Source organism: Hyla sarda, chromosome 1, assembly GCF_029499605.1.
Source record: "Hyla sarda isolate aHylSar1 chromosome 1, aHylSar1.hap1, whole genome shotgun sequence".
NCBI lineage: Eukaryota > Metazoa > Chordata > Amphibia > Anura > Hylidae > Hyla > Hyla sarda.
Window position 1 is genome coordinate 319,135,291 of NC_079189.1, and position 11,901 is coordinate 319,147,191.

Genomic DNA, 11,901 nt, shown 5'->3' on the forward strand with positions numbered 1-11,901 from the left:
TTCCTGCGCTTAAGTGCAGTGGAGTAAAAACACATATACATAGTTGGTCACAGACCAGAAACGGAAAACTACTAGACAAACAGATACACAAGACAGGATACAAATACTAACAGGGCAGAATATAAACAGGCAAACTGATACAGGAACATAGGACACTGTTCACAAACAGGTACAAATACAAAGATCAGATAAACCAAACAGGATAAAAATATAGGACGCTGTTCACACTGGGACACAGAAAAAAAAAAACACCCCCACTCCACAAAAGGAGTAGCCATTAATAATAAAGCCAAATAGTCTACTGGCCAGCGGACACACTCCACCATGTAGACAAGATGCTGACCCAGTAGGAAACAGAAATATAATACATGAAACACTAGAACCGGATGAGTCTGAATAGACTCCAGAATACCAAACAGGAATAGAACATACAGAGCACAGGTAACAAGCAAGACTCAGACATAGTGTGAACAGATACATAACAGAAAGGATATACAAATCCTAAAACCAACTAAACAAACACAGATTAAAATCTATTATAAGTATACTTCATAACCATGGCTAAAACCAGAACATACAAAGTGCATGCCAAAGCAAAAATAGTAGATTAAAACTCGAACAAAGAGTGTTTCACCAAGAGCTCCATAGCAGCATGAAAGGATGTCAATCACCAGCTCAGAAGCTAGACTGAGCTGGCCTTATCTAGACACACCCAAAGAGCTATTGGGGAACATAAAACTGTTCAGGCCACCAAAATCAAACAGCAGTCTGAACCCAAGACAGACATTACACTAACTAGCAGTAACCACTGAGTGGTTCTCCAAATTCTCATTGTAGAAACAGAACAACCTGCACAACTGATTGGCCAAGTAGATGCGTGTAACCATATTAGCCACCTTACACAGCACTTTCATATGTAAGATAACGTGCAACTTTGGCTGTCCTAGTTACAGACTATTTTTAAAAGTGCATTGGATGGAAGCAGTGCATTGCTTTACAACTGGCTTAAAGGAGTTCTGTAGTAAAAAATAACTTATCCGCTCTCCAAAGGCTAGGTGATAAGTTATAGATCACGGGGGTCCGAGCGCTGTGACCTCCCACGATCTCCAGAATGGGCCCTGGCAGTCTGTTGTTAGGGGGCGTGCCGACCCCCGCACGGATATCGCTGGCCGACACACCCCCTCCATGCATACCACAGAGATACATGGAGGGGGTGTGTCAGCCGCGGCTTCCTGCGGGGGTCGGAACAGCCACTTCTGGCAGACTGACTGTGCCCGTTAAGGAGATCGCAGGGGTCCCAGTGCTCAGACCCCCGTGATCTATAACTTTAGTGCCGCCAAAGGATAGGGGATAAGTAATTTTTCGCTGCACTAAACCTTTAATAAACCAAGTGATAAACAGCAGAAGTGACTTGGACAAGTTTTTTCTCCATTTACTTCCCCTATAACTTTGTAGGTCTAATGACTGACTGACTGTGGCAGATTCACTACTATGAGACAGAGTTAACAGAGGAAGAGTGGGGTTTCTGGCACAGTCTCCTTGCTGGGTTAAATGAGTATGTTGAAGTGTTGGTTTTTCATTTTTATGTTGTTAGGCTTCTAAAGAAACAGTGGGGGCTCGATCACCAAAAGAGGAGGAGGATGATGAGAATGAAAAAGCAAAAGAACTGCATACAGAATCCTTGTTGTGTGCCTTCTCAACTTTAGGCAAGGCCTGGCCCAGAAATTCTGACACACAGCGTAAGTTATACCTAAAAGTTGCAGGCCAAGAGGTCCGATACAGCTGAAAACTAGTGCAGGCCCATAGTATCCAGGCTTCTAACTTGCTCTAGAATTAGTAGTTGCCACTTTTTCCTGTGGGGAAGATCCTTTCTTATTACTGCACTTGTTTTAATACATTTTCAATATTTTAAGGTTTTACAGCAAAATGTATACATGTATATTATTGGAGATGTCTCATTGCTGGTTTTTCATGGTACAATAGGTTGCTATCGTTTAGAAGTTTGCAAGTTAATGTGTGAAAGGTTGAAGCTGAGCACATGGAAAGTTCAGCACGCTGTCCTTCAGTCCATGAAGGCATATTTTCAGGGGTAAGTTTGTTCATGGTAAAGCAAACTATTATTCCTCTTAGAATGTGATTTTTGATGTTACTTTTCTTAAGACATAATTATCTAGGAATAGTCAAGCTACTCCTGCATATACTCCTGGCAGCTAAAACACTGATAGCAAAATTTTGGAAGAGGTCGGCTTCCCCAAATTTCTTGACCTCCAGGCAAGAATCAGGGAGATTCGGTCTTTGGAATACCTTACTGCTTCCCTTAACAACGCGGTAGATTTGTTCATTTCCATATGGGAACCTTTGGATCGAATTGCGGACAGGCAACCCCCTTGACACCCCTCACCTTTTTCTTTTTTCGTTCTCCCTCTTGTTGTCTTTGTCTGACCCTCTTGTTTTATTCTGTGTATATCTTTCTGTGTTTTGTTTATGGATATACATATTGCTGGTTTCTCAGTTACCTGATATGCTTGGTTAACCTTACTGCGCCTTTTTGGACGCCCTCTTGGTCATGTTTAAATTTGCGTTTGGATAGGTTTCATTCTTGCTTTTTATGCTCTTTGCTTCCTGTGGACCAACAGCTTTTTGTGTCCTGCTCTATGCTCATATTGTGGTCTTCTGTCATTAACCTACTTCATGCTTTAATGATATACTTGTTTATTTTTGAAAAATTTCAATAAATAAAAATATAAAGTAAAAAAAAAAAAAATATTATTCGGTGTAGTGCCATATTTTGTGTTTTGCCGTGGAATGTGTTTTATGACTTAGCACTTTCCAGTGCTGGACTAAGATAGCTCCATTGGCTGACACGCGCACACCCGCCCCCTACCATTGGTTCCTGGGGTGTGTGCGCGTGTCACGTGACCACAAATATGATGTCTCAAACACCGTTCCCTTCAGTGGGAGTTCGGCTACCACTGCAAGAGGATCTCCTGCTGTGATAGCCGAAGCGCTGCGGCTGCAATGTTATTCGCACTGCGGCTGTAATGTAATTGATTCCCTGCTATGGGGACCGCGCGCCTTCGGGGGCATCTGTATGCGATACCAGCCGCTGCGCTCAGCTTATGACACCCGCAGGCGCGTGGTCCCAATAGCGTGGAATGAATGTAAACTCAGCCGCAGCGCTGAGATCACTCCGCGGGCACACGGTCCCCATAGTGGGGAATCAATTACATTACAGCCGCAGCGCGCATAACATTGCACCCGCAGCGCTTCGGCTATCACAGCAGGAGACATCCTCTTGCTGTGGTGGCCAAACTCGCACTGAAGGTAACGGTGTTTGAGACAGCATATTTGTGGTCATGTGGCACGTGCACACCCCCTCCCCCAGGAACCAATGGTAGGGGGTGGGGTGTGCGCGTGTCAGCCATACATGTAACACATTCCATTGCAAAACACTAAATATGGCACTACACCGGGAATAAAAAAGCAGAACTAATTTCTTCCAAAAAACAGCACCACGCCTGTCCTCACATTATGTCTGGTATTACAACTTGGCTGTATTCACTTGAATAAAACTGAGCTGCAATACTACACACAGCCTGAGTATGGCCTTCCAGGAGTGGTGCTGTTTTTGGAAGAAATCTGCTCTGTTTTTTTTTTTTTTAAATCCTGGATAACCTCTTTAAGAGTTCAGTAATTCCCTAACTGTCTCTTCACGTCTGTGTGAGAGGCCCTATTTGTTTTTACATAGGCTGCTGACCACTTTACAGGATGTCTTGGTCGGCCTTAGCATGTTTCTGTTAGTTGAATACAGTAGCAGAAATCTCTCCAGTCCTACAAAGTTAGCTACCATAGTAGAGAAAAATGTAGAATCTCGGCAAACTGTAAGAAGTATTAGTGATTTAAAAACATTCTAAATGATATCTTTGGCTATAATTCAGGACTAAGAGAAAAGGGGGTCTTGACAATGTTGAGGAATGGAAAAAGTGTATTAGAAAGCTGCTATTTTGTTGTAAAATTATCAAACTGTTTTACATAAAAACGTAAAACCCTTTTTATCATTTATTATATAAGAAATTGGACACTCCGGCTGTTTCTATTTCTTTCATTATAATAAATTTCACACGTGATCCGCATAATAACAATTCTTCAATATTCTTCATATGGGACTGCAGAGGGTGGTTCAGGAGCATTCTGCTGGCATGTTTATAAGAGGCGCTCTACTCGTGTATACACTTTTCTTGTGGTGGATGGGAGGCTGAAGATCATTGATGGGCTCGCTCAGGGGCACGGCAGCATGCTGGGAGAGAGAGGCAATATCCATGTATATCAATAGAAAAGAAGAGATGGCAGCAGCACTCAAAAATGGTGAAAAAAATTAGGGTAGCTTTATTCCATATCAAAAATACAAGAGCAACGTTTCGGCTGCCTGTCCAGCCGAAACGTTGCTCTTGTATTTTACATATGGAATAAAGCTACCCTAATTTTTTCACCATTTTTGAGTGCTGCTGCCATCTCTTCTCTTCTGTTTGGATTTTGGGCCTATAACCAGGGTTAACTAGCTGCTTGCACCTACCTATGTTGTTTTTTGGTTGTGCTGCTCCTCCGCTATCTGTTTCCATGTATATCAATAGATATATTACCACCAACACTATTAGGTGCTCAAGACCTGCGGCTAATGGATAACACCAGGAGAGCAGGGCTCCATTTACTGTTAGATGCACATATTCTGATGAATGTTATTACCTTGTAATTCTCAAATTTTTTTTTTAAATGGTTAAATCCTTTTCTGTGGCCTCCCTTTATTCTAGGAATATATTACATTTTACTTTATTACAGATTTTCTCTTACTGACAATAGCAAGTATGCCATGCCATTCTGTATAGTTTTATTATACCCTTCCCTGTGTGTCGATCACCCTGGAGCTATCATAGTTAGGCACCAGGCTTTATGTAAAGTAGTAAGATGCAGAAATTGCCTAAATACATATAACTCTACGCTGGTTGTACTGATCTCCAAATTAGGATCTCTTCACTATTACTTTTCACGACCAACCTACTCATCGTTCATAATCTATGGCAAGATGGAGAATGGTCATACTAGACTTTTCTTTGTGATGTTTTCAGTCATGTTGTATTTCAACTTTTTGTACTGATAAGTTTAATGTTTCTGTGAATTTCCTGTGTCATGAATAATTTCTTGTTTTTCAGCTTACTAATCTTAGAAAAAGAGCATTCAGACATCACAGCCCTTAAAGAAATCCTCACAGAAACTTGTCCAGTGCTTGCACACTCTCTAGGTACTACAGTAGTCTTTGTACTGTTACAGAGCTGTATCTCTGATCTAGAGCTCCAACTCACTTGCATAGACAGAGACGGATATTACTTTCAGCCTTACTACAGTATGCAATAAGCGTCCCTGATGGCTGCTCCAGTCAGAATGTTCTCATTTAACTGCCGTAGAATTGGAGCTTTTAATCAGAATATTTTTTAGGTTTTAATCCTTTACATGCATTGGGTATCTTCACCTTCAGTTTCAGTACTCGAATAGGTTTCTTTGTGTTTTACAGAAAATAAGAGTTATGCATCTGTAAGAACAGAAGCTATATACGTAATAGAACTACTTCTAAAGAAGCTAGAAGGTAAGTAGGTGAAGTGAATAGACAGTCAGGATGGTTTACTAATAAACCAATCACTGTCCTCAAATACACTTGGGTGAAAGAGGCTTATATAATAATTACATATTATGTTTTTTTGGTGGTCTGTAATTCAGAGCTAATGTTAAATGGGCACTGTCAGATACATAAAATGTTGATAGGTTTTGCAGTTTTTGCAGGAAGAGAGGTGGACCCGTGCATGCAGAGGCGAGAGCCAGGTCATGTTCGGGAGGAGATCGCCGGGGTCAGTGTGATCAGACAGACACTTTTCCGATCCTTTGGATAGGAGATACATTTTTATAAAGTATATAACCCATTTAATCTTAACATATTTATATATAAATATGTCTATAGGCAGAACAAAATTAAATAGGATCAGTATGTCATCACCATTTCATCAGTATTTTATCTGTATTTTGTACTGGTCTCTCTCTTGAACCAGACAATGGATCTGGGCAAGTTATATCTCCTTTTTTAATCCGGTTCACCAGTACTATAACCCCATGTATTGTGTTAAGTCTGGATGAACTGGTTGTCAGCTTCCCTTTAAAGCGTACCTGTCAGATCCAACAAAAAAAATGTTTTCTATATATCACTCAGTACCTAATCCTGAGCATGTACATCTAATTTTTAGGTGTCTAGCACCTTTATTTTTATTTTTTTATTACACTTTTTTAATTTAGCTCACTAGTCTGAATTCCTCTCAAAGCAAGGGGGTGTGGCCTCACTGTGCAGATCTCCGCCCCCTCCCTCAGTATGCTGTCTGCTCACATCTCCCCTAGCATTAGCAAAACTGCAACTCCCTGCTTGTCCTCACCGACAGTAGCGGTACACAAGCTGACAGTGGAAGGATTTTTCCTCCAGCTGTGAGCCCTGCACTCACAGCTGTCAATCAAGGAAGTGTGTCCATGACTCATGGACACAGCAGGACTAGTATGTGTCCAAGCAGGCAGGGGGGGCAGTTGTTTGAAATGCTGAATATTTTCCAAACAACTGCCCCCCCTGCCTGCTTGGACACATACTAGTCCTGCTGTGTCCATGAGTCATGGACACACTTCCTTGATTGACAGCTGTGAGCGCAGGGCTGGAGGAAAAATCCTCCCACTGTCAGCTTGTGTCCCGCCACTGTCAGTGAGGACAAGCTGGGAGTTGTAGTTTTGCTAATGCTAGGGGAGATGTGAGCAGACAGCATACTGAGGGAGGGGGCGGAGACCTGCACAGTGAGGCCACACCCCCTTGCTTTGAGAGGAATTCAGACTAGTGAGCTAAATTAAAAAAGTGTAATAAAAAAATAAAAATAAAGGTGCTAGACACATAAAAATTAGATGTACATGCTCAGGATTAGGTACTGAGTGATATATAGAAAACATTTTTTTTGTTGGATCTGACAGGTACACTTTAAAGGGAAGCTGACAACCAGTTCATCCAGACTTAACACAATACATGGGGTTATAGTACTGGTGAACCGGATTAAAAAAGGAGATATAACTTGCCCAGATCCATTGTCTGGTTCAAGAGAGAGACCAGTACAAAATACAGATAAAATACTGATGAAATGGTGATGACATACTGATCCTATTTAATTTTGTACTGCCTATAGACATATTTATATATAAATATGTTAAGATTAAATGGGTTATATACTTTATAAAAATGTATCTCCTATCCAAAGGATCGGAAAAGTGTCTGCCTGATCACACTGACCCCGGCGATCTCCTCCCGAACATGACCTGGCTCTCGCCTTTGCATGCACGGGTCCACCTCTCTTCCTCAGCATGCTCCATCCCCCACCTTCAGTGACATGCTGGTGCGGAACAGAAGTGACAGCCTGCTTAGCCAATCAGGACCCCTTCTAGGCTGGTGATTGGCTGAGCATGCTGTCACCTCTGTTCAAAAGGGGGAGAAGCAGCGAACCCTGCATGCTGAGGTGGGGCCCCGTGCAGGAGAGATCAGAGGGGGTCACAGAGGTTGGACCTCTCCTGATAAGAAACTTATCCAAAGGATAGGGGGGGGATACATTTTTGTAAGGTGCATAAGCTCTTTAAAGATAAGCAAATACTTTTACCTTGTGTGCCACTGTTTGATTTGCAGCCCCTTCAAGAAAATGAGAACTGATTCTTTTATTGCCTTCTATAAAGCATTACTATCATTTCAGTAAACCTTTGACATGTCATAGATACATGTCGAAAGTTTTGATCAGTCAGGGGCTGGGTGTTCAAGTCTGCTTGCTGCACGAGTCCGATTCTGTGTAAAATCTATGGAGCCTGTCTCATGCAGCAAGCAAAGAGATGGGGAGAGAAGCGCTTCTCTACAGATAAGTCAGGGTCTGATCAAAACTTTTGACATGTCAAAGCTTTTTTGAACTGATGTAACGCTGTAAATATGCCAAAATAAATCTGGTATCTGACAGCTGGTCATAACTCTAGTGAATAAAACAGATTTGTGAATAAGTAAGACTGGAATCTGAAAAAAAATATATTTCTATGATTGTATTGTTGATTTTCCAGATTCGGAACAATTGGAAAGCCTTACATTAGACAACAGAAACCTGCTTATTACATCTTTATCTACTATGGAACTGGACAGCAGGCCAGACTTGAGAGAGAAAGGATTATTGCTCAAGAAGAAGTTGGAAAACTTAAATTAATATGTATAAAAATGAAAACCCGTGCAACTCAACCCAAACATGTTTCGTGGATTTTAAGAATTCGACACAAGATTACATTTCTGTTGTAGCATGTATCATTCCACGTCTAAAATAAATATTTCCATGAATCTGTTTTCTTGTACACTTTCTGCATTTCATAGGTCACTATAATAGATGAAAATGGTTTTAACCCCTTAAGGACACAGCCCATTTTGGCCTTAAGGACACAGCCAATTTTATTTTTGCTTTTGCGTTTGCGTTTTTTCCTTCTCGCCTTCTAAAATTCATAGCTTTGATATTTTCATCCACAAACTAGTATGAGGGCTAGTTGTCCTTTGTAATGACATCACTAATTTTACCATAAAAATCTATGCGGTGGTATGAGGGCTCATTTTTTGCGCTGTGATCTGTACTTTTTTTTTTTAAACTCCATTTGCATATATGAAACTAATACAGTTTTTAATTTTTTTTATATTATATGATAAAGCAGGCATTTTGGACTTTTTTTTTATGTTTACGCCTTTCACTGTATGGTATCAATAACATTATATTTTCATAGTTTAGACATTTACGCATGCAGCGATACCAAATATGTTTATTAATTTTAAAACATTTTTTAAACTTTCTGGGGGAAAAAGTGACAATTAACATTTTTGTGATTTTTCACATTTTTACTTTATTTTACTATTTTTTTTACACTTTAATAGTCCCCATAGGGGACCATTTATAGCAATAACTTGATTGCTAATACTGTTCAGTGCTATGCATAGGGAATAGCACTGATCAGTGTTAATCAGTTATCTTCTGCTCTGGTCTGCTTGATCTCAGACCAGAATACCGTGGAGACTGACAGAGGCGGGTGATCCGATCATCCATTTTAGTGACCACACTGCCGCAGATGCCATGATCTGTATTGATCACGGCATCTGAGGGGTTAATGGCACACATCAGCGTGATCGCTGATGTGCGCCATTACCGGTGGGTCCCTGGCTGCTGATAGCAGCCGGTACCTGCTGTGCATGACACGAGCAACACTTTGGTGCTCACGGTCATGTACAGGACGTAAATGTACATCCTGGTGTGTTAAGTACCAGGGCACCAGGGTGTAAATTTACATCCTATGTCATTAAGGGGTTAAACATCTGGGGGGGGGGGGTTAAATTCATTTTATGGAAGCCCTATCTACTGCATCAGAATAGACCCCACATTCTGCTTAATACTTGGAATTGTTCAGTTTACTGTTATATTCAGTGTATAAATAATGGTCTTTTTCTTCATATACTTTGTAATATTTGTTATTCCTATGTTCATTACTATACAACTAATTTATACATTACATGGGTAGTGAACACACAGTTGGCAATAATAAAAAAAAAAAAAAGCAGACACAACTTTATGGCCAGTCTGTGAATGAGAAAATCTCTCCCTTTCTTAGCACCAACATTTCAGGCACCAGTACTGCTATTATCCTTCTTCAAAACTCTGTCCTTTCACAGTGTGTTACGCAGCAGATGTAAATGTCAGGGAAAGTCTCTGACATGTAAGTCTGACGCATACTGCCAAGTATATGTTTTTTCAGGATTCAGCCCAATTGAATTGCGCGGAGGTCTGTGCTCTTCCATTTAGTAGAGCCATATGTTAGTAAAATGGCTATAAAATTTGTGGGGGGGGGGGGAGAGGATTTGGCCAGTTGCCCATGGCAATTAAACGTTTCTTTTATTTTTCAGAGGCTGTTTAAAAAAAATTAAGAATGATATTGGTTGTTTTGAGCAACTTGTCAATCTCCTCCATATAGCTTTTATCATCTGATCTGTTCTGGGACCAGGACTAACTTAACAATCTTTAGCCAATGTAATTTTCGCTTGTCTGTAGGTAACAGGTAGTCACTAACACTATGCTTGTACCCTTTATAAATTAAAGCCTAAACTAGTGGTATTAGTTCTTAGTGACCATATTATGATGTCAATGTGCTTGAATTACCTGTTTGGGGTGGATCGTGCATGTTTTTTAGTTTTTATTCCCACAGAGGTACAGCAATCTTACGCTCTATGGTCTACTGTTGTCTATAGCATTTTTCCAAAACAGCTGATTAGAGGGCTTATCTTCCCTTACATACGTAGCTCATCTATACTGTACGTGCATGAGTGTAATGTGTCCCTTGCTGTCACATTATCTCAGCACCGTCTGCATGTGGTATATTTTAAATTTCCCTAGTCTGATCCTCATAACTTTATCTGTATATAGGGCTGTATGTGGGCTTATTTTTTGCTCCATAATCTGTAGATGTTATCTGCATCACTTTTGTGTATGTGACTTTTTGATCACATATTTAACTTTCTCTGGGTTCAACAATCAGAAATTTTAGACTTTGGTACCTTTTTCACAATGGCTGTCAAAGACAGACTGAAAATAGCAGACCCTTAGTTTACCAGCCGTGTTCCAGGCATGATAAACAGGGTCCTCTACCCCCGAGGTAAATGCAAGAAATGGGTCAGGGAAGAGCAGGCCAGTAATAAATGAGAGCGCACAGCAAAGTCTGGGCATACAGATAAGGTAGGGCCAATGGTGGGATGATAACTGAGGAAAAAAAAAATCAGTAGGTGCAAACAATGGAGCAGAACAGGAGTGAAAGATTGCTCAATGGCAACCCTGGTCTTGGTCTGAGCATGGTGACGCCAATCCAGTACTGTCAAGAAGAACCACATGGTAATAGGTCAGGAAGACCAATTCCACCTGCCAACTTCTGACAACATAATACCGATCTCTTTAACCACATAGGGACCCAGGGCGTACCTGGTCCCTTTGGTCCCTGGTACTTAACCCCTTCATGACCCAGCCCATTTTACACCTTATGACCCGGCCATTTTTTGCACATCTGACCACTGTCACTTTAAACATTAATAACTCTGGAATGCTTTTAGTTATCATTCTGATTCCGAGATTGTTTTTTCGTGACATATTCTTCTTTAACATGGTGGTAAATTTTTGTGGTAACTTGCATCCTTTCTTGGTGAAAAATCCCAAAATTTAATGAAAAATCTGAAAATTTTGCATTTTTCTAACTTTGAAGCTCTCTGCTTGTAAGGAAAATGGATATTCAAAATGATTTTTTTTTTTTAGTTCACATATGCAATATGTCTACTTTATGTTTGCATCATAAAATTGACAAGTTTTTACTTTTGGAAGACACCAGAGGGCTTCAAAGTTCAGCAGCAATTTTCCAATTTTTCACAAAATTTTCAAACTCGCTATTTTTCAGGGACCAGTTCAGTTTTGAAGTGGATTTGAAGGGTCTTCATATTAGAAATACCCCATAAATGACCCCATTATAAAAACTGCACCCCCCAAAGTATTCAAAATTACATTCAGTAAGTGTTTTAACCCTTTAGGTGTTTCACAGGAATAGCAGCAAAGTGAAGGAGAAAATTCAAAATCTTCATTTTTTACACTCGCTTGTTCTTGTAGACCCAATTTTTGAATTTTTGCAAGGGGTAAAAGGAGAACATTTTTACTTGTATTTGTAGCCCAATTTCTCTCGAGTAAGCACATACCTCATATGCCTATGTAATGTGTTCGGCGGGCGCAGTAGAGGGCTTAGAAG

The 11,901-nt window shown here is 40.5% G+C and overlaps 1 protein-coding gene across 1 annotated transcript in view; it reads left to right on the plus strand.

Annotated features, from left to right (window-relative positions):
• Positions 1 to 8,432, plus strand: part of ECPAS (Ecm29 proteasome adaptor and scaffold) — a 121,056-nt gene extending 112,624 nt beyond the window's left edge. Inside the window, exons 45-49 of the mRNA XM_056518777.1 lie at positions 1,595 to 1,739; positions 1,984 to 2,089; positions 5,208 to 5,296; positions 5,567 to 5,638; positions 8,161 to 8,432. Coding sequence (XP_056374752.1) covers positions 1,595 to 1,739; positions 1,984 to 2,089; positions 5,208 to 5,296; positions 5,567 to 5,638; positions 8,161 to 8,300 — 552 coding nt within the window. The 3' untranslated portion in view covers positions 8,301 to 8,432. The remainder of the gene's footprint in view (positions 1 to 1,594; positions 1,740 to 1,983; positions 2,090 to 5,207; positions 5,297 to 5,566; positions 5,639 to 8,160) is intronic.
• The last annotated feature ends 3,469 nt before the right edge of the window (positions 8,433 to 11,901 follow it).